Source organism: Bufo bufo, chromosome 6 (genome assembly GCF_905171765.1).
Source record: "Bufo bufo chromosome 6, aBufBuf1.1, whole genome shotgun sequence".
NCBI lineage: Eukaryota > Metazoa > Chordata > Amphibia > Anura > Bufonidae > Bufo > Bufo bufo.
The window spans coordinates 67,476,185-67,500,053 of NC_053394.1; the positions used below are offsets into that span (position 1 = coordinate 67,476,185).

Genomic DNA, 23,869 nt, shown 5'->3' on the forward strand with positions numbered 1-23,869 from the left:
CATTTCAATTAGGCCTCATTCACACGGCCGTGGCCGTATTGCAATATGCGGGCACCGGCCCTGTGCTCCCCGCATCACGGATATTCACTTGAATGGGTCCGCAACCTGGAGCTGCAGTGTGGAACGGAGGCATGGAACCCCACGGAAGCACTACGGAGTGCTTCCATGGTGTTGCCGTCCGTGCCTCCGCACCGCCAAAAAATAGATCATCAGCTATTTTTTTTGCGGTGCGGACGGATCACGGACCCATTGAAGTTGAATGGATCTTGATCCTTCCCGGCCGCCGCACGGACGTTGCCCGTGCATTGGGGACCGCAAACTGCGGTCCCCAATGCACGGAACGGGGGCGTGTGCATGAGGCCTTAGAAAGCATTGTAATGGCGAAGTCACCAACTTCCACCATGGCATAAGACTGTCCACTGCCTCCTTCCCAAGAAGCTAGTTCATCAAATTCTACAAGATCAGTCCCGGTTAATTGCAATTGATATTATTGTATATGGAAATATCTAGGATCATCAGCCTTGAAGTAGTAGTCCCACATTTCATAAAAACATCTGGTAAAGACCCCCAACCATTCACTTGGTATTCCCTAAGTTTGTTATAAGATGTTCAACACATACAATGAAAACTCCTAAGCCTGCTACTCCTTTTAGAAAACCACCCATTCATCTAATCAGATGTTCTGTGATGAACTATCTTTTTCATCATATTATAAGTATAATTATATAATGATTCGGGATAAAGGCCATTTTCTTTTTTTTTTTTTGTAGATACTGAAAGATCAGGATTTAAGATTTCGGTAACTCAAGAATGCTTGTCCAAACACTACTAAAGCTTTCACCCATTTCACAAGAGTGGTCTAAGGAGGTGCTTCTCAACTCCAATTGTCAAGTACTCAAAATCATATTTTTAGGATTTCCTCAGTACCGTACAGGTATTATCAGTGCACCAGGCATTGGTTCTCTCTGTTGGATATACTCGAAGCAAAATCCGTTGGTGGAACCCGAGGACTGGAATTGAGAAACCCTTGTCTGTGGTCAATAGACTGCAACATGGCAGAATGACAGGACCTGATGAAATTTGTGAATGGTCGTGGACATGGCGTTCCAGGTAACATCATTCATGAACATTAGAACAGAGTTAAAAGAGCACTTATATGGCTTAATATGTTTCATATTTTACGTTCCTTTTCCCAAAGTGGCTCCGGGTTGAAAAATAGGGAAGATTATTGAGTTAGAAACTCACAAAAGATGGCTTCATGCAAATGCCCTCATTCATATTTACAGAGGCTATTCTAAAAAGCTGACTGCTTTGTGGTTCCAGGAGACAGGTAATAGGGCTCGATGGGCTCATAAGACAGAGAAGAAACAGTTTAACTCTGGCAGATTCAGGAACACTTATTCTCTGTTCTAAAAGGAACATGTTAATACTCCTAAAGGACATTAAGATTCTTGTTTAAGGCAATGCATTTATAACATTAAAATATGGTAAATGGTAACTAACGGCACAAAGAATACATAGGATCGGCTCATCTGTTACATTCAAGTACACACAACTACACTTATATAGGACTTTACAGAGGAATGCAGCTGGGCCAGGGATGAAGTTGCTCGGGATGATCTTGTGAACTCAAAAGTGGGGAAGAGCAGCAAAGGGACATATCATTGATGCAGCCTGTGTCCACCCAGGCCCTATAGACAAGAGGAACCCATACTACTATAACAAAAGAAGAAAGGGGCAACAAGGCTCCATTGGCTCACAATGATCTACCATAAGAAGGACTAATTAGCGAGTCACAGCAAAGAGCACTACAGTAAGGATCTCCTCAATCCTCATAAATTAGCTGTTAAACCAGGCATGTCAACATCCGGTTTGACAGGAGTTGCGTGTGCCACTGCAGCCAAAAAACTGCCCGTAACAGTGACATGTCACCCAAGCATCACGCAAACCATTGATGTGATGCATAGGAGACATCACACTGCTGTGACCAGCCCATGGCTGCAGCAGCACACGTGACCCCTGTCAAGCCAGATGTTGACAAGTGGGACCAGAGTGCGGTAGTGACAGCTGGATAAAGGAGCCGGAACCTTTCGGGAGCAGGTACGTCTGCTTTCCTTTAAACCCTGTGTACTCTGGTTTCCTTCCTACTGTACCATACTTCTTGTTAACCAAATGCATGTTAGGTGAGAAATAGGGGATAGATAGAAGTATGACTAAAGGATCAGACTACACAGGGTTTATTTGTAGTCTGTAACTATGGAGACACATAGTGCTAGAGACATAAAATAATTTGAGAGTTTTCTAATGAAGAAACAGCTCCTGGATACTGTAGGCAGGTAGAATTTAATGCCTACAAATGAGTTCCGAGCCCTAGAGAAGAAATAAGACAGAAACACTGGATGTTTTACCTGTTAAAGAACAAAAGATTTGGACAAAAAGAATTACGTGAAGTCATCAGAATTGGTGGGGCACTGTGGCCGGCAATGTAGTGGGGCACTGTGGCCGGCAATGTGGTGGGGCACTGTGGTGGGGCACTGTGGCCGGCAATGTGGTGGGGCACTGTGGCCGGCAATGTGGTGGGGCACTGTGGCCGGCAATGTGGTGGGGCACTGTGGCCGGCAATGTGGTGGGGCACTGTGGCCGGCAATGTGGTGGGGCACTGTGGCCGGCAATGTGGTGGGGCACTGGGGCCGGCAATGTGGTGGGGCACTGGGGCCGGCAATGTGGTGGGGCACTGGGGCCGGCAATGTGGTGGGGCACTGGGGCCGGCAATGTGGTGGGGCACTGGGGCCGGCAATGTGGTGGGGCACTGGGGCCGGCAATGTGGTGGGGCACTGGGGCCGGCAATGTGGTGGGGCACTGGGGCCGGCAATGTGGTGGGGCACTGGGGCCGGCAATGTGGTGGGGCACTGGGGCCGGCAATGTGGTGGGGCACTGGGGCCGGCAATGTGGTGGGGCACTGTGGCCGGCAATGTGGTGGGGCACTGTGGCCGGCAATGTGGTGGGGCACTGTGGCCGGCAATGTGGTGGGGCACTGTGGCCGGCAATGTGGTGGGGCACTGTGGCCGGCAATGTGGAGGGGCACTGTGGCCGGCAATGTGGTGGGGCACTGTGGCCGGCAATGTGGTGGGGCACTGTGGCCGGCAATGTGGTGGGGCACTGTGGCCGGCAATGTGGTGGGGCACTGTGGCCGGCAATGTGGTGGGGCACTGTGGCCGGCAATGTGGTGGGGCACTGTGGCCGGCAATGTGGTGGGGCACTGTGGCCGGCAATGTGGTGGGGCACTGTGGCCGGCAATGTGGTGGGGCACTGTGGAAGGCAATGTGGTGGGGCACTGTGGCCGGCAATGTGGTGGGGCACTGTGGCCGGCAATGTGGTGGGGCACTGTGGCCGGCAATGTGGTATGGCATTTGACGGAAATGTAGTGGAGGCATTGTGTCTGGCAGATGTGGAGAGGCACTGTAACTGTCAACGTGGTGGGGCACTGTGGTACTGCATCTCTACCATGTAACCTAAATATTTAACCACAGGAAACAAATATTTAAAAAATATTTTTCTTTTCTACAATTCTTCTAATATGGTTGCATCTTATGGTTCAGTGTGTCTTATAGTCTTAAAAATTTAGTCCATGGGCAGTCGTGGAAGGAGACCTGTTGTCTGGGTAACTAAAGGCACACAAGTCATTTCACTGACCACCAGCACTGGCTTAGAGCATCCGATTCTTATACTCAGGGATCGGCTTCACACTTACCATCCTCTCCTCTCTGCCAGTCCCCTCCACAAGGAATCTGTTCGGACCATTCTTTCGATAAGTTTTTTCCACAACATACCATCGGAGGTGACTCGGTACCACTCCTTACACACAAGCTCTGCAGAGCACAACGACTGGGCGTCCAGGTAGGACAAGATATTTTCTGCTATGTGATCCAACCCTCTAGCTGCAATAACAAGAGGACAATGAGAACATGAAACCTGTACCCGGAGAGAAGATGACACAGAGAAGACATGTGATAAAAGAACACAACATTCAGGAAACTGTCTAAAAGAAAAAACATTGCTTCCCAGAGCAACCAATCACAGCACGGCTTTCATTTTTAACACTGCCCCTGAAAAATAAGAACTACACTGTAATTGGTTGCCATCGGCAAAAAGGACAGTTTTTCTTTTTGACTGTTTCATAAATCTTAGAACTTTGTGTATAATGGATTCATAAGTTGGTAACATTTACTTTTTTCCATCTTCTTTAATGTTTCTAACCACAAGTAGTAAGAGTTTGTCTGCAAACATCTAAGACTACCAGCTGTGTGGGAGGGGCCTGACAAGTCTGTGCCAGATGTGGAGGCAGTGTATGCTACAGCAGTGAGAACTTTCTGTGGCCATGTTAGCAAAGGTAGATTGATGTAGTCAAACAGGCAACCTGAAAGACCCGGGACCCCCGCCGAGCAGCGGCGCTCCCCTGGAAATTTACTAGTAGTTTAGATGATGGTGTAGACTTGTGTCCCCCATAAAAAAATATTCTAGAGTATTTATTCTTGGAACCATACATTGTGCTGTCCCTCTATTATTCCTGATGAAAAGGTAACATCGAGTGAAAACTGCCATGCCACCAGGGTACATCCCTACACAGTCAGCACTGATTGGACAGGATCAGTCTGGGGATACACTCCACTGACAGGGGAAATAGTAACACCCTAGAGACACGGTATTCAAACATTTCCAGGAGGAACTTAAGAGGAACAGCTCAACTCAGAGTACTGAATATGCTCTAGAATTGTTATTTCATGGGGAATACAAGTATACACTACAACAGATAGTCTGACAGATCCTCATTAAAGGGGTTGTCCAATTTAGGCAACTCATCCCGCATGAACAGGATAGGGCAGTGATGGTGAACCTTTTAGAGACCAAGTGCCCAAACTACAACCCAAAACCCACTTTTGTATTGCAAACTGCCAACACGGCAATTTACCCTGAATACTACAGTCCAATATAGTATATCTTCCATGTACTTTATCACTTCTCTATAATAGCTACATTCAGTGCGCTGCCTGTGCTGTTCATAGTGCGCCCTGCGCTGATGAATGGCAGGAAAAGTCTAAGGCATAGCGGTACACCATAGACTATTTCCAGGGCCAAAGGTTCGCCACCACGGGCATCAGGGATAAGTGTCTGACAAGCCAGGGGTCAAATTGATGGGGCCCCTGCTAAACGTGAGAACTGAGGACTGCGCTTCCCAGATGATGATTACACACGTGCTCCCTCTCCATTCAGCTACATGGGGCTGCCAGAGATAGTCAAGTGCTTGCTGAACGGAGCAGCAGAAACAAGCATGTCTGCCGCTCTTTCCAAATTAGGATCACGGGCCTCTGTTCTAGTCATCGGCAGGGGGCCCCAGCAATAGGACCCACGCTAATCAGACATTTACTCTCGATCCTATGGACAGGGGACAAGTTGTTACAATGGGACAACCCCTTTGAGTTTCTCTGATCCAATCAATCATTATACGAATAGACAAACTTCAGATCTGAATGCGATCCCCATTATTGGGAACGCTAAAAAAAAGTCATTTTTTTTACAGTAAAAAAGTTAATCTTTTACATCCCAGAAAACAGCTCATAAATGTAGACCGATGCCAAAATACTTAATTATCCAGATAACGGTCTGAGCGCAGCTTATTATAGAAGCTTTGCCTAAGGCCTAGTTCACACTTCAGTGATTTGGTCAGTGATTGTGAGCCAAAACCAGAAGTGGCTCCTACAGAGGGATGAGGTGGAATGGGAAGATCTGCACCTCTTCTGTAAATTTGACCCGCACCTGGTTTTGGTTTACAAATACCGATGGAAATCTCTGATCAAACACTGAAGTGTGAACTGGGGCCAAGGAGGTAGTGTTCCTTCCAGACAATCGCCCGCTCGTCAGTGGAGGAGGAAGCTGCATCATTTTTTGTGACTGCACAAATTATCTATTACCCAATGAGCGAGCATTTCACTCGCTCATCGTGTAATCGGCGGCACATTTACACCGCCATATAATCTCTAACGAGCCTTTTTATGAGCACTCCGGATTCTCGGACCTGTACTGCCTTATGGGTTAATTAAAGCAAATTCTATCTTGACAAAAACAAAATCGAAGGCCTTGTGCATGTTTGCCAACCCCCCCCCATCCGCCTCCTGGGCAGACCTGAGAAGGGAAGCATACTTACACCTGCTTACTGGCACTGGCTCCTTCTCTCTCCGGCCTTCGGAGCCCCACTCGGGTCCCTGGATGTAAATTTTGGATTCAACACTGCAGCCGCTAACCACTGGCCGCAGCGGTGACCTGCTCCACTTGTGTCATGTAACTATTTGACATTATGCAAAGGGAGCAGGTCCGCTGTGGCCAGTGATTGGCTGCAGTGGCGTCAAGCTGCAAGTTTACATCCAGGGACCCGAGCAGAGGAGCAGAGGCTGGAGAGGGAAAGAGGAAGCAGGTAAGTATGCTTTCCTTCGCAGATCTGTTCCCCCCCCCCCCCCCCCCCCCCCCCCCCAACTGTGCAAATCCCTTTAAGAGCCCGATTACTGCCCTTTCATTGGTATTTAGCAGATTTCTATCTGCATACAGTGAAGGGGTTTTACATACTCTTTAGAACAGACAGTTATTGCTATTAAAATTATCAGCCACCCACTCAAGTCTAATCTTCACCCAAATCTCGAAGGAGCAGACGTCTATAAACCAAGGTAGTTGCACTTAAAACCTCTCCCTGCGTCTTCTCGCTGAAAAGGGAGTAGTGTGAAAATAAAATGAAATAAATAAGAGGTGGCGGGAGGTTATTTCTGTACGTGTCACATTTTAGTATCATGATCGGTATAGTACGAGATGCCCCAGAAGGGCGGTAGACACGGCGCTGTAAAACGCCAGCTCCTCTTAGCACTACGCTGGGTGGTTAACTAGTCGCATGCCGCTCAAGATGATACGAATCACATGTAAAAGCAGGCCCATCCAATCAAAGGTCACGGAATCCCATGCAAAATCAATTTGAACGGTTCAAATTGGTGACTGGTGGCCGTGTTTTTTTTTTTTTTTTTTTTTTTTTTTTTTCGGTGGTCACTCTCGGTACATTAGTTATGAAGTACACGGCGAATAACACAAAGAAAGAAGTCTTAGATGTGGGCGACTCCTGGAGTATACCGTGATGACATGTATGAAAAGGATTACGATACGTACATAATCACATCAGAGCACAAGACTTCTGGTTTACCTTTTGATATTAACCCTTTAAAAGGGAATGTGTCCTCAGAATGACCTATTGGTTAAACTACGTTTTTTATATTAAACAGATTTTTAAAACTTTGTGGTGATGCCATTTTTTATTTTCCATATCCCTACTAGGGTTGTCACGATACCAAATTTTTGATTGGATTTCGATACCATAAAAAAGTATTGCGATACTCGATATCACGTGAAAAAAATAAAACACCAAAAAAGCCGCGTGCATTCCGCATTTTATGGAACATCCGGCCCATAATCGAACAGTCCTATTTTATTTTTTGGGGGGACAAGGTGACTAAAAAGAAAAAAAAAGCGAATTGCATTTTTTTTTCTGTTACAGCGTTCACCGCATAGGATATATATTTTAATAGTTTGGACTTTTAGGACGTGGCGATATGCAATATGTTTTTTTATTTATTGTTTATGCATTTAATATGTAAAATTGGGAAAGGAGGGGATTTATACTTAATATTGATGTTTTTACTTTTTATTTAATAACTATTTCCCCCTTAGGGGCTAGAACCTGGGATCTTTTAATTCCTTGTCCTATTCACCCTAAGGCCTCATGCACACGGACGTTTTTTTTCACGGTCCGCAAAAACGGGGTCCGTAGGTCCGTGATCCGTGACCGTTTTTTCGTCCGTGGGTCTTCCTTGATTTTTGGAGGATCCACGGACATGATAAAAAAAGTTGTTTTGGTGTCCGCCTGGCCGTGCGGAGCCAAACGGATCCGTCCTGAATTACAATGCAAGTCAATGGGGACGGATCCGTTTGACGTTGACACAATATGGTGCCATTTCAAACGGATCCGTCCCCATTGACTTTCAATGTAAAGTCTGGAGTCCCTTATATACCATCGGATCGGAGTTTTCTCCAATCCGATGGTATATTTTAACTTGAAGCGTCCCCATCACCATGGGAACGCCTCTGTGTTAGAATATACTGTCGGATATGAGTTAGATCGTGAAACCTCATTTCCGACAGTATATTCTAACACAGAGGCGTTCCCATGATGATGGGGACGCTTCTAGTTAGAATATACTACAAACTGTGTACATGACTGCCCCCTGCTGCCTAGCAGCATCCGATCTCTTACAGGGGGCCGTGATCAGCACAATTAACCCCTCAGGTGCCGCACCTGAAGGGGTTAATTGTACTATCATATCCCCCTGTAAGAGATCAGGGCTGCCAGGCAGCAGGGGCAGACCCCCCCCCTCCCCAGTTTGAATATCATTGGTGCCAGTGCGCCCCCCCCCCCCTTCCTCCCTCTATTGTAATAAATCGTTGGTGGCACAGTGTGCCCCCCCCCCCCCCTTCCTCCCTCTATTGTAATAAATCGTTGATGGCACAGTGTGCGCCCCCCTTCCTCCCTCTATTGAAATAAATCGTTGGTGGCACAGTGTGCGCCCCCCCCCCCCCCCCTTCCTCCCTCTATTGTAATAAATCGTTGATGGCACAGTGTGCGCCCCCCTTCCTCCCTCTATTGAAATAAATCGTTGGTGGCACAGTGTGCGCCCCCCCTCCTTCCTCCCTCTATTGTAATAAATCATTGGTGGCACAGTGTGCGCCCCCCATCGGCCCCCCCTCCCTCTATAGCAATAACAACATTGGTGGCCAGTGTGCGGCCTCCCATCCCCCCCCCCCCCCAATCATTGGTGGCAGCGGGTAACTAGCAATAGTACAATAGTAAAAGATTCATACTTACCTGGGAGCTGCGATGTCTGCTTCCGGCCGGGAGCTCCTCCTACTGGTAAGTGACAGTTCATTTAGCAATGCGCCGCACAGACCTGTCACTTACCAGTAGGTGGAGCTCCCGGCCGGACACGAACATCGCAGCAGCCGGTAAGTATGAATCTTCTACTATTGTACTATTGCTAAGTAACCATGGCAACCATGGTTACCGATCGGATTCCCAGTGATTAAACTGGGACTCCGATCGGAACTCCGCTGCCACCAATGATGGGGGGGGGGGGGGGGGGGGAGATCCGTCTGTATAAAAACTAACCTACGGCCACGGATCACGGACACGGATGCCAATCTTGTGTGCATCCGTGTTCTTTCACGGACCCATTGACTTGAATGGGTCCGTGAACCGTTGGCCGTGAAAAAATAGGACAGGTCCTATTTTTTTCACGGCAGGAAACACGGATCACGGATGCGGCTGCAAAACGGTGCATTTTCCGATTTTTCCACGGACCCATTGAAAGTCAATGGTGTCCGCGAAAAAAAACGGAAATAGGCACAATGGCCACGGGTGCACACAACGGTCGTGTGCATGAGGCCTAATAGAGATCTATTAGGGTAAATACGACTTCACCCTCTCCCTGCTGCCCTGTGCATAGAACACACAGCAGCAGGGAGATTATCATGGCAGCCATGGTAACCAATCAGAGCCCCAGGATTACACTGCTGGGGCTTCAATCACAAGCTGCCACTGCACCCCCAATAAATGAGGAGGAGGGGCGGGACCCTGTGGCCACTGCCACCAATGACTAATACTGGGGTGGTTGGGGGGGGGGGCACACTGCACCCCCAATGTTTCTAAACCATTAATACAAATACAGGAGGCGGTTGCCGGCTGCAGAATCACATAGTCGGCACCCGGCCTCTATGACAGGGAGCTGCGATCAGCGGCAGTTAACCCCTCAGGTGTTGCACCTGATGGGTTAACTGACGCTGATCGCAGCTCCCGTCATAGAGGCCGGGTGCCGGCTATGTGATTCTGCAGCGACAACCGCCTCATGTATTTGCATTAATGGTTTAGTTATCATTGGCGCTGCAGTGGCCACAGTCCCTGCCCTCCTCCGCCCCTCTCTCCTCATTGGGGGCAGCAGCAGCACAGGGGGAGGGAGAGAGTGACTCCTTCCCAGTGCTGCCGAGGGAACATGGAGCGCGCTGAGAGCAGTGCGTGCAATGTTCTCCGATACTAGGCTGTGCAGTAGCAAAGCCTAGTATCAGTAAATGACAAATCCCAGTATCGAATCGATACCAGTACAAAAGTATTGATTGGGTATCGATACCTCGATAACCGGTGCAACCTAATCCCTACAGTATCTAGATTTGAAAAATATATAATTTTAATCCTGTAGTTCACAATAATATAGGCTCACATTTACTGTTCTGTAGCGATCACTTGTGAGCAGTCATCTCAATAATCACCACTGGCAGGATTACTATAAAAGATAATCTCTACAGAGTGTGTGTGTGTGTGTATATGTGTGTGTGTAATATTATATATATATATTTAATACACACACACATATACACACACACACACACACACACGATCTATCATTCACAGTAAAATTGATGTCACAGTTATCTACACCTCCTCCCTGTACAATTCCTTCTGTATGGTTTACTGAGTAGGTCTAGAAAACTAATAGAAAATAAAAACGGAATTAGAAAACAAAGGAATGTGTTTCAAACTCTGGTTTCAAAGGGGTTCTCAGGTCCCCTTTCTAAAAGAGCCATGATACATTCCCTTTAAGGTGAGGCCTATTTTGGCCTTCAGTAAGCAGTGATTTTTTTTTTTTTTTGACAGCCATAACTTTCATTATTGTTCTGCTAACATAAGGGCTTGTATTTTGCAGGAAGAGTATTGATTAATGGTACCATTTTGGTACTTACAATGTATTAAAAAGTTTTTTACAATTTATATTTAAAAAAAATATAGCAATTCCACAATTTCTGGGGTTTTTGCTTTTTGCCTTTATTTTCACGTTCGCTTACCATGTAGTTTAAATGCCATGTTTACTTTATATGTACTAAAATGGTAGGCTTAAGGGCCCTAGTCATAAATACCCAATGGCACCCCACAATAACATTCTGGGAGAAGGACAGTGGGCGGCACACTCCCTCTTTCTAGCCAATAACTCGTTATGGACCATGGCAGTTAAAGGGTTATAAAGCCAGGATCGGAGTTCTTTCTGTTCCCGGCCATTGCAGCAGTGTCATCTGGTACCTGCTGCCAATGGCACAGTCTCCTCAATCCGCACCGCACATGTATAGAGAGTTGTGTGCATCCTTTGGCATAATATACATATATACATTAAAGTAACTTTAATCCAGCATCAGTGGAGATGAGACCCACACAAGGCGAATATGCTGTGGATTTTCTGCAACATTTACAGTAGCTGTAAAGTGGATGAGATTTTACCAAATCTCGCCCAGATGCTGTGTATAAGATCACCGTGGAGTTCGCCCTTTACAATGCATAGGGTGAATTGCACAACAAATAAAAGCAGTAACATTTTTGGAAAATATGCCCCATGTGGCCGCACCCTTAGGGTACAGCCACACGTAATGTAAATTGCTGCGGAAAAAGATCCAATGTAGATTCGTAGTCCATTTTGCTGTGGATCTCACCCTATGCATCTGCATGTCAATTTCTGCAGCGATATTTTACATGCATATGGGTGAAATTAGTACAATACTGTGGATTTTCCATCTGAAAATAAACAGCAGAAAGTCCGCTGTATACACTCCATACAGTATAATAAATATGGAAACACACGTGCGGTTTAATAGCAACATGCATATACCAAGGACAGGAACACTGTCCTCGTGAACACCCCGGTATAACATCCCTGCTTGTACATGTAACGCTCTTTCCCTTCCCAGTATAAAGGGACCCCTCTGCAGCAGAACCTCTTGAATAACGACGCGTTTCATGTAATCAGCCACATCATAAAACATATGATTGACACATCAGCTTCCCGAGAGGTTCTGGGCTGCTGAAAAGCTTTATTGCATCTGTTTTTGTAGCGGACAAGTGGCCTTCCCCAGGGGCTTAAATCATTAAATCTCACCAGCCCAGAGGGACAACTGGCCCCTAGCCACCCAACCCAGCTGACATCCGACTGTGCATATGAACGCCATTAAAACTTAATATCTCAGTGTGAGACTTGGCTTCTGTTGAGACAGACTAGCTTCAGTTTAACCATCTGCTGGCCAGAAACAAAGCCATCACTTTAAACGTGTTGGTGCATCTGGCAGAAAATAAAGACGCTGACATATTCTGAAGGAGAAAGAGACGTCATTTGACTATAGTAACCTATAATATGAAAATAGATCATACTGTGTGATATAACACGTGTTGTCGCTAGCACAAACATGAGACGGGATGTATAGACTACTAGTTACAGATAATAATGAGGACAATGATGAAGAATAATAAAGGGAACAACGGATATGTGTGTGTATATATATAGATAGATAGATAGATAGATAGATAGATAGATAGATATATATACACATATACACACACACACACACACACTCCCCCTCAAAAGCCGGGAAGGAGGGTTGGGGAAAGGGCAGTGCGTCTTATAGTGTGAATGCTAATGGTATTAGTATGCAGGAGGCACGGGGAGGGGTGAGTGAAGTGCTGTACTTCCTTATCTTCTTCTGGGCACCGCACTGCACGTCCTGACTGCTTACAACGTCAGGACGTAGTACACATAGATGCGCAGTATGATGTCACAGTGCAGCGCTAGGCTGGCAGAAGACCAGGGAGTGGCGAGTGTCAGTGCAGGAGAATTTTTTTTTTCTTTTTTTTTATGGAGCTTGGCAATCTGATCTGAGGTCCGAGGAGAAATGGGAGTATGATCCTGAGGTTGATGGGGTCCTGATCTGAAGTTTGATGGAGGTTGGGGTTTGATCTGAGGAGGAATGGTGATCTGATATGAGGTCTACATAGTAATTGGGGTCTGTTGGAGCTTGGGGGTCTGCTCTGAAGAGGAATGGGGTCTGATACAGAGGACTGATGGAGTTGGGGGTCTACTGAAAATAATTTTATTTTCTTCCCCTATATCCTAGGTGTGTCTTATAGTCTAAAAAATATGGTATACAAGTTAAATGCCATTCTTGACTACATAGAGCAAATAATCGATAAAATTGTTGACTCTCTCTGGGCAGGTATGGACCAGGTTTTTTTAAAACCGATGTGCTACCCTTAAAATAGGCCACTAATTAGATTGCTGTGGATTTGACACTTGGCACCTCAGTCAGCTGTTTGAATTGGTTATGGCAATTAGGAAAGTGTTGTGGGCTCACTTTCAGTTTTTTTTTGTTTTAATTACTTTTACACTTAGTTTTATCACTTTCTAATAGATTTCTAATTTTGACATTTTAATTAGCCTTTTTTTAAAATAATGTACTGAAAAATATTTTTATGCCTGTACAATAGCCTCTGTACTAACAATACAGAGGCAGTTATTAGAGCATATCCACGTGTGCTCTTACGACAGGTAATATGGATAGGCAGCCCTTCATTCCTTCCCTGCGTTATCTGCTCATACAAGGCATGGGCTCTGCATCCCTATGACACGATCAAAGGAAGGTCCCCAATCAGTCTCTTCCATTAAATGCTCCTGCAGTTCGTCATTATGAGATGACAGCCTGCTGCATCATCAGTCGACAACAAGTTATGGACGGAGCATGTTTGATTTCCTTCATTTACCCGACATCTATCTCATGTATTGAGTTGGTTAAAGGTTCACTGTGTTTTAACAAAACTTTTGATATGTTAGAGGACACATCAAAAGTTTAGCTTGGTGGCGGTCTGTCCACTGAGACCCTGACCAATCCCTAGAACAAGGGGAGAAAAGCGCTCACTTAGTGCGCTCTCTCGTCACTGCATGAGGCGAGCCCATAGTCTTTCTATCGTGTCCGTCCTGCTTCCTGCAGCGAGGAGAAAGAACAAGCTAAGCAAGTGCTTCTCTCCCCTCGTTGTAGAGATCGGTGGCGGTCTCAACGCTAAGACCCCCACTGATCAAAACTTTTTATGTGTCCCTAGAACCTATAAAAAGTTTTGTTAAAGCACAGTGACACTAAGTAAGAAACAACGTACTGAGTGCTATGGGAGAGTGTGGTGTGCATGCCCTAGGTCAGTGATGGCGAACGTATGGCACGGGTGCCAGAGGCGGCACTCAGAGCCCTCTATATGGGCACCCACGCCCTGGAAAAAGTCTATGTCATAGCAATATGCTTTAGACTTTTCCTGCCATTCATCATCCCCAGGACACACTATAAACAGCACAGGCAGCACACTGAATGTAGGCTATTAATCTATTATAGATAAATGATAAAGGACATGAAAGATATTTTATATTGGTATTTAGGTTAAATTGCTGTGTCGGCACTTTGCGATAAATAAGTGGGTATTTGGTTGCAGTTTTGGGCACTCTGTCTCTAAAAGGTTCACCATCACTGCCCTAGGTCATGAGTAGTTGCCATTGTGCAGGGAGGGGGAAGAGAAGTTGAGCTGTGCTCATGATGTATTGTTCAGGGTCCATTATCTGCCTTCTTTCATTGAAATCTTGCTCTCAGAAGATAATCTGTTGGCCACTGAACCTACCCCTGTACAAGCTCGCCTCAAACGTGTTCTCTTTGTAAAAGACAATGAAAAACGTGCCACCAACATTTTTTGAACACAAGAACTTGATCTAAACGATCAAGCAATTTTTTGGACATTTCTCAGCAGCTGGTGGAGAGCAAGCAGAATACTTTACCTGGCAAAGCAGTGATGAAATCCCTTTGTAGCATTGGCTTAAGGTATGTGTTTATGTGTCCATGTTGGTAGTGGCACATTCGAGAGATCAGGTGCTCGACGAACTCCACCTGGTCGCACTCCGACCACTGCTCAAAGTACTTGACGCAAAGCTCTTTTTCCTTCTCGTAGTTTGCGGAAAGCTTTCTCTGCTTGGGCACAATCATGCTGGAAGTGCCATTGGCAAGTTTTGTCTGCGGAAAAAGAAATAAATATAAAAATAAATAAATAATGAAAATGAAGATAAAAGCAATCGTACATGACACACAACTCGGGCACGCATAAATCCAGGAAATACATCTGTTACACAACAGGGGAAAAAAAGATTCAGACGTATAAATTGGCTGACAGGGAGTATCTATTTGCCTCTGTCAGCCAGAAAACAGCCGAACATCCTTGCAAGGAACTCGGAAAGGACATTACCACCGACGCTGGAAGTGCACATAAAATACCAGAGACTGTTAAATGGGAACCCAGAGTGACACTTTAATGTACTCAAATGAATTTCATGTTCTTCCACAGAGAGGCTTGCAAACAATTTAGTACTGGGCTATGAATATGTTTCCGTGGGAGGCTGGTATGCATGAAGACAAAGGTCAGGATGGCGCAAACGCCTGGGTCCCAAAATCGGATGGTTTTTATAGATATACCTATAGAAGCTAAAAATAAAACAAAAATAGCGGGATAAAGAAGAAATGCGTCTGTCACTTAAAGGCATTATCCCACAGATTTGTTCACTTTATCTAGAAGATTTTCTTCCCTTTCTGTTGGTGGGCTGTAGCTCCTCCAGCACCTGCATCAACGCATTACAATTACCTTCTGTGAAGCCCTTCTTCCCCAGCAGAGAAAAAAGTCCCTCAAATACATAGGAAATGAAATGCCTCCATAATTTCCTTCTCCACCGGAGAGATCTAACTATACATTTTTACGAATTTAGAAGGAGGAATGAATGAAATGTGTCTGGACCGCATCACTAAGGGTACTTTCACACTTGCGTTGCTGGAACTGCGTGCCGGATACAGAAATCCGTATGCAAACTGATAGCATTTGTTTCCGGATCCGGCTGACAAATGCATTGAAACACCGGATCTGAAAACGGATGCAGTATTAATTTTTTTTTCACATTTTTAAAAGGTCTGCGCATGTGCAGATTGGGAAAACAGATCCGGTTTTCCGGATCCGGCATTGGTACCGGATCCGGCATTAATACATTTCAACGGAAAGTGTTCCGGAATTTTGGCAGGAGAAAACACTGCAGCATGCTGCGGTATTTTCTCCGGCCAAATACCGTAAGAGTGACTGAGCTGAAGACACTGATGCATACTGAATGGAATGCTCTCCATTCAGAATGCATTAGGATAAAACTGAAGCTTTTTTTCCCCCCAGTATTGAGCCCCTGTGACGAAACTCAATACCGGAAAACTTTACCGCAAGTGTGAAAGTACCCTAAAAATCACCATGCCACCACTGGGCAGAAGAGATCACAGAAGCTACTGAGCATGCTAGTCCACCTCTGAATACAGGAGAAGATGAACCAGAAGGATAAACAGCAGGGGGCGCTACCAGAGAGAGAGTATATTGCAATAATACTTCAAATGAAATGGAAGTTACATTCAGAGCCATAGCGTTCTTCCCTACAGCCACAGAATCCTTTGAAAAAGGTCATCCCTTGACCAAAACGTTTGGCTATTATATGTGGCTTAAGCCTCATTCACACTTCAGTGTTTCACGGATGTGTGCTGTACGAGTTCTCTGCGGACAGCACACGTCCCCATTCATTTAAATGTGTGTATTCACACATCAGTGTTCCCAGATCCCTCACGCCCATTATAGTCTATGGGTCTGTGAAAATCACGGATGCCATGCGTGTTGCGTCCGTGTTTCACAGATCATTAAGAGATGCTTTTTTAAAAAAAAAATGCAGCTGTTTAGTGTCGGTGAAACACAGATGCAACACGGACAGCAAAAAACGGACACACGGACCCTTCATTGACCACCTGCTCACGGATTTGAGCACGGACGTGTGAATGAGGCTTTATTCGACTAAAACTGTTCTGGATATGAACATTGTATGGAAATGAATTACCTTAGATTAAAAGCAATTGAAAAACATTCCTGGAGCGCCATAGAACATTTTATACTTCACTTTAGCGAGTGGCATTGATCATGTAGAGAAAGTTAATACCAGGCACTTACTAATGTATTGTGATTGTCCATATTGCCTCTTTTGCTGGCTGGATTCATTTTTCCATCGCATTATACACTGCCCGTTTCCAGGTGTTACGACCACCCTGCAATCCAGCAGAGGGGGCTGTGCTTGCACACTACAGGAAAAAGCGCTGGTCGGGTCCACGGGAGTGCGCATAGGCTAGAACTTTTTTCTTTAGTGTGCAAGCACGTCCACCGCTGCTGGATTACAGGGTGGTCATAACCCCTGCAGTGGTGTATAATGTGATGGAAAAATGAATTCATCCAGCAAAGGAGGCAATATGGACAATCACAATACATTAGTAAGTGCCTTGTATTAACTTTCTGTACATGATAAATGCTATTAGCTGAAGTGAGACAACCCCTTTAAGTATTTGGGGTCTGCTTTCAATGAAAGCAAGTTGGAGGACAGTGTAGTGATCTGCATCCATTTATAAAAAATATAAAAAATCCCAGACATTAAACTTCATAGTTAGGGCTCATTCACACGACCGTGGTTTTGGTCCGCATCCGAGCCGCATTTATTGCGGCTCGGGTGTGGACCCATACACTTTAGGCCGCAAATGATGCGGACAGCACTCCGTTCCGTGGCCCCGCAAAAATTAATTGCGGACCGCAAAACACGGCACGGTCGTGTGAATAAACCCTTAACGTGTTAAATACACAGTTGCAACAAACTTTTAACTGACACTTAACACAAAAAAAGCCATTGAAAAAGTCAAGTTAAAGTTTCCTGCAATGGTGTAAGTACGAGATTCATCAAGACTTTCTGCACCGGTCTTGATATTCCCTGCGCTGCTGGAGGATGTACCAAATGTATGATGAGCCTTGTCATAAAATTAGGCGAATCCTCCGGTAGTCCGTGCACCTAAACAGTGCGTAGAAAACAGGTGTAAATAAAGATAAAGTTAACTCTGGTGTTGGCCACGCCACTTTCCGTTCCCACACCCCGTAGCGAGGGCAAAAAAAATAAAAAAAGTTACTTCTGAAGTCACAAACATTTTAAAGTCACTTTTTTCTTTGCGTTAGGCTACATGCACACTAACGTTGTTTGTTTCCATGTCCGTTCCGTTTTTTTTGTTTTTTTTTGCAGATAGGATGCGGACCTATTCATTTGTTCTATTCTTGTCCGTTTTAGGCATTGTTACAATGGATCTGCAAAGAATCCCCAAGTGGTACATGACCACAAAGACTCAGCAGTCATTGGGATAGGAGATTTAGGTGCTGGGAAGGTGCAGTATTCAATCGTTTCCTGACCATTTCTTTTAAACATTTTTCTTTTAAAAAAGGGACAGACACCCCTTTAAGCATTATTTAAAATTTATCAAAATAGGGGATTTCACTCGAAATGATTGCTCGCCCCATACAACTTAACAATGAACAATTATTTGAGGCCTGGTTCACATCTGTGCAGCAGGCCGATTCAGCAGGCTATTCCGGCCGGCAACAGCTTACCGAAATTCCATCCAGCCCCATTCACTGTAACAGGAAGCAGTGGAGATTCGGCTGCAAGCTGGAAAATATGCAGAGAAGCGGCCTGACAAATATCGCTGCGTGCGGTGGTATTTGGCCGGCGGCTCCTAGGCATATTTGCAGGTTGCCGCCGGATCTCCGCCAGTCTCCATTATAGTGAAAGGGGCCGGATGGAGTTCCATCAGCGTCCGGCAGTGACTGATCCGTCAAGCTGTTCCTGGGCGGAATAGCCGGCAGGATCTGCTTAACGCCGATGTGGAAAAAGCCTAAGTCAATCATCATTGCTGTGCTGAAAATATTCACCCGATAGCCCCTAGTCCATCAATTATCTTTTCATGAAAGAATGATCCCAGAAAATATTGTTTCCAGTGTCACTGAACGTGTATGGGCGGTTTGAAGAACTGTACCGGGCAATACGGATGGAAATGTGTATGGCTGTGTCGGGGGAACGATTATTCAGCTTTGGGTCACAATCCGATCTCCCTATTCCTTAGTACTAATATACTAAAGTAAACTTCATAAGAAGCTGTAACGGATCTCCTGGGGATCGTTCCCACAGCCAGAAGGACAGCTACAGGAGACACCATTACATGGATTTTAGAATTTGAGGGCAACGCATGTCCTAGTACAGCGACCCTGACAGCACCAGAATGGAAACAGCAGTGGAGTACGATGAGGGTGTCATGGATGACCGAGATGCAGTCCGCAAAGGCATCTGGTACCAGGCACTGGGTATTGTGGAGTATATGCGAGATGAGAGACTCCCCACGGAAGACCAGCGGTTGCAGAAGCGAGTAGCCCTGCGGATGCCCTTCCTGGGAGAGCATCCCCGGGAGGAATGGGTAAAGAAATTGGAACACCTAGCATGGCAGGAGCTGTGGCTGGAAGATGCCTACCAGGCGCTCTGGTAGTATGGGGCACAGTACCTACCCAGGACAGCTGAGCATGACAAGCCAGAGGGAGAGGAGTTTGATGGTCCTGGCTTGTTATGGGAGACTTTTTCAGAGCTGGAGTTTGGGAGCCCTACACAAGCCCGGTTCAGGGACCTCTTTGAGTGGCGGGAGAGCAGGTATGACTGGGAGGACACTCATGAGATTGAGCAGGACCTGGTCCACCTGGTGACCCGGGAGATGGAGCTGGAACAGGGCTACCAGCAGCTGTTCCACTCCAGTGAGAAGGCTCAGCAGGAGAGCAGAGTGACAGACCCAGAGCCAGACCTCTTCAGCTGGGAAGATATTGTGGAGTTTTTCTGGGAAGAACCCCAGGGTGCGGGTGGAGATGGGACCGAGGTCTCTCCACCGGTCCTGCAGGGAATTGGGAGCCCAGTCTCCATTCCCCAGCGGCAGGCGGAGTTACAGGGGGCAGAGACAGTCGGTCCTGTCCCACAGCGGCAGAGTGTCCAGCAGGGAATAGAGAGCCCAGTCTCCTTTCCCCAGCAACAGGACACTGTATTGGGAGTGGAGACGGTCGGTCGCCCTCCCCAGCGGCTGGAAGTATGTATGGAAGAGGAGCTTGTTACCCCCTCTCCCCAGCGGCAGCTTAACGCACCAGGGGGAGACAGTAAGCCCCACAACAGTGCAGATGGGACCGTGGTCTCTGCACTTACAGCACAGGGGGTAGGGACAGTCGGTCCTGTCCCCCAGCAACAGAGCTGTTTAGCCAAAGGGGAGACAGTCGGTCTCCCCCTCCAACAACCAGACTCCAACCAGGCTTCTTCCGTGGTAGCGCTGGCACCAGGGCAGAGTACCGCTGATCCCTGGCCACAAAGCACCTCCACTCCAAGCCAGGGAGCAACACAGAGACCGGGAGTACCAGCTACCAACATAACCTTGGTGGACTCACTGGACAGAGACAGGCTACAAAATTCAACAGGTCTAGTATTTGGTTGTGGATGGGCTGCCAGACTAACTCAGGTACCGACCAGCGTGAGGTCAGGTATCTGGTTAGTCTTCCCTGGGAGGGGGAGATGTGTGGCGAAAATAACCTCGCCACTGGGTTTTGGAGGGGCCTGTTTGCCAGCCTCTTGCCTCAGGATTATGGCCCATACTAACTTTGAAGGAGAAGACATTCCAGCCGCACAGCTTAAATCTGTGGAACTGTTTTGGGCAGGAAAGCCATGCTTGCGGTCGGCCAAATGTGACTTCCATGGAATTCGGGAATCCCTGCTCGGATCTGGGTGATTTTTGGATATGTTGTTCACCCAGATCAGAGCTATCCATGGATGTATACATTATGGGTAAATGTGGGGTTTTGAGGTGTGTGACAGAATTGTATTGTATGTTATGTGAGGGTACCCAGATAGCTATGCCATGGAGCCTGTTCGTGAAATAAAAGACTTTGGCTCCATGTCGATTTTATTGTATTCGTGTAGTCTGAGTGCCATTGACCTAATAATATGCACTCAGACTTGAGCTATCTGGGGATATGTTAAATGTCTGTGTTTACTGTAAGGGTTGTGACATTGTATGTTTAAATGGTGATTTCTGTCCTGTTGTCCCCACATGTGTATTGGCGATTTCCCTTTGTCCTGAGAGATAATTGAATTGCTCCTCGGGTGTCTCCAGGGCAGAGAGGAGGAAACCATGATGCATTGTGGGGATGTATTGTGTCTGTGTATCCTGAATTGCTGCATATCTGTCCTGTGTCACAGTCTTCCATCTGGTCCCCTAGGGGAGTGTCCACCAGATGGGGACCTGCATAAAATACGGGCGGGTAGCCCTCAATAAGAGTTCTGTTTTACACTCAACATAGAGCCTCGTCTCATTTGTGTGGGGATTGCTATACGTGTATACTCCCCTGGCTATTACTCCTAGCTCTTGTAAGAGCTGTTCCTGTTCCTGGTTCCTGTGGTGGTATCGGTGTCGAGCGGAGTGCTTGGAGTCCTCGGGAGGCACTGGGAGCATTTATCAACGGAGGTACCCGGTCGGGGTGCCAGGAGATCCGTTACAAAAGCCAATAAACCTAACATGAATTTGGACCAGAGTTCCAAGAAGAAAGTGCCATGAACATGAAACAACATGCTAACACATCAAACCCTAAGGGAAAAACTGTGTTTGTAGCTATCCTTGCCCACTGTGAGCAATAAGCACCCCAATTCGGGGTAGTATCCATGCTAGTTGGGGGCATTGACAAGGGCAGAAGCAATGGGAGAAGTGCTCCCATCATGAATACAGCAGACTCATAACTCATGTATTCTCTCATGGACTCTTTTAGCCAAACACCCCAATGTTTTTGTGCCACTTAGTCTAACAGGAGAGTGGACTAGCCTCCATACAAAGCTGCCACATCTGCTCTTAAAACTACACTAGGACTGGCAAATTCCTGATGGTTTTTATATATATATATTTTTAATTAAAACAAAACTTAACCCCCCCTCCCCATAAATTAGTATTTTCTCATTTTTTCCCACTATATATGCATGTGTTTCTTTATCAGTAGTACTTGATTGACAGGTAAAAATAAGCTGTAATGTATTATTTTTTCGCTGAGAGGAGTAGGCACCACTTAACTGGTAAAGCAGGTCAGTGAGTTCGATGGCTGTGGGAAATGCTTCAGAGAGTTTTAGTGATGATACCAATCTAGGATGTTAATGACAGTAGTGTTAGAGAATAGATTTTACGATCTAACTTTCAATTACAGATACAGTAGCTGGTGCAGCAAATTAAAGCTTACAGTATACACCGTGTAGACACTAATCACAATATGAGTAATAGGTTCTCAGAGACTGCACCAAAAATTACCTTCAAAGAGTTTATTCCTTATAGGATCTTTAACGGTTTCAAAGAAAAAAGGTATCTCACCAAAGAAGAGGTGTGCATTGATATTGCACAAAAAGTCAAAAAAGGATCTCTATTATCTAGGGCACTTTTACGCATGGTTGCTCTGCTTTCAGAGCTGGCAGTAAGTTCCCAGGTCCATTAATGTCCTCCACTGGGAGACCGAAAATGAGCTGGTCAATAAAACATCTATCCTGGTGCTGCTCGTCTTCTAAAACCTTCAATCCTACTATACTGGTTGACCTGAAATTTCCAGGCAACATGTGTGCCGAAACAGTAGGGTGTTCAACCTGATTGATACTTCTGGACTTTCGAGTGTTACACGCTTTACACGGTAAAGGGGCGAGGCTAACTGGAGCCCATTGTGTCTTAAGTGTAGATGTGAAGAGGCATCCAAGTAAAAGATTTTGTCTGGGTTAAGTTCAAGCTCCAACCCTCGACATCTTGAATACCAGGGGCTAGCAATGAACAGATTTCACGGGTTAACAGAGCGCCTCACTTTTACAGAATGGAGCCACGGCTCATGCTGGATGATGAAATATCTAGCAGTATTTATTACTCCACCACACTTTCAGACTGACAATAGGACTGCTTGTTCTACAACTGACTGCACACAAATAAAATCTGTGTATCGTCTATTTTTCCCATAGACCCATTCATTTCTAGGAAAAAACGGACAAAGATAGAACATGTTAGGATTTGTTTTTCTGCATTGACCCCATTTACATGAAATACGCTGTAAACTGCCGCAGCATTCTGCCACGTCTGGACCCAGCATTAGGGTCCATTGGTACATGTCGGATTTCACACAGATTTTGGCATGGATTCTGCACCAAATCCTTTGACATTATGCATCTAATGCATGTGAAGGGATTTTCTCAAACCCATTGACAAGCTATGGAAAATTCTGGTGTGGATTTCTGGCTGCATCACGGTAAAAAAAAAAGAAAAAATTACTGAATGACAAGGGAGCTAATCCTTGTCTGGATCCACGACACTTCAGACTGCACATCTGTGCAGAAATCTGCATGCCAGCCTTGGATTTCTGAAGGCCTCATCCTGTAGTAAATCCATGTTGGATTAACTATGAGCAAGCTTTGCTGCATTTGGTACAATCAAGAAGCCCAGATATCCTGTCATACTAATAACCATGAGATGTCACCAAGCAATGCAAATAAATGAATAACTCTACATAAAGAAACAAGGGATAAACATTACTTATTTACACCACCGCTTCTAAGGAGACACAAAAGGTCTAGGAGGACAACTGCTCTGCTCTTTTCTTGTATATGGATAGCGTACTGTGCCATGAAATTACCACAAGCATGGGATGATCACCTACTAATCCGTAGGTTTTTATAGGTCATGTTGTATACTCATCATTGTGCTTACTGTATCTTATGTACAGGAAATAGGAACCTTGAGGTTGATGATAAATAGCTTGAAGGCAAAAGGTCAATATCGTAAGCCTATATTGGGTTTTTAATAAACTGACAAACCAGTCCCAAATGTAGCTAAATATGATTGAGATGGTGATGTACCTATCTCTAGGACATAATATACACATCCAAAAAAGTACAGTTATGCTTGAGAGCTTAGGTACATGTAGACA

General features: G+C 45.7%; 1 protein-coding gene across 3 annotated transcripts in view; it reads right to left on the reverse strand.

Moving 5' to 3' along the window:
* Positions 1-23,869, reverse strand: part of BTRC (beta-transducin repeat containing E3 ubiquitin protein ligase) — a 225,254-nt gene that overhangs the window by 71,140 nt on the left and 130,245 nt on the right. For 2 of the 3 annotated variants that reach the window (XR_005779466.1, XM_040435099.1), the window contains exons 4-5: positions 14,763-14,994; positions 3,752-3,938 (exon numbers count right to left, since the gene is read on the reverse strand). Coding sequence is in view for 2 of the 3 variants with exons in the window: in XM_040435099.1 (XP_040291033.1) it covers positions 3,752-3,938; positions 14,763-14,994 (419 nt within the window). In the remaining variant the exon portion in view is untranslated. Of the gene's footprint in view, positions 1-3,751; positions 3,939-14,762; positions 14,995-21,990; positions 22,060-23,869 lie in introns of all 3 variants that reach the window. The other variant, XM_040435101.1, reaches the window with a different exon arrangement.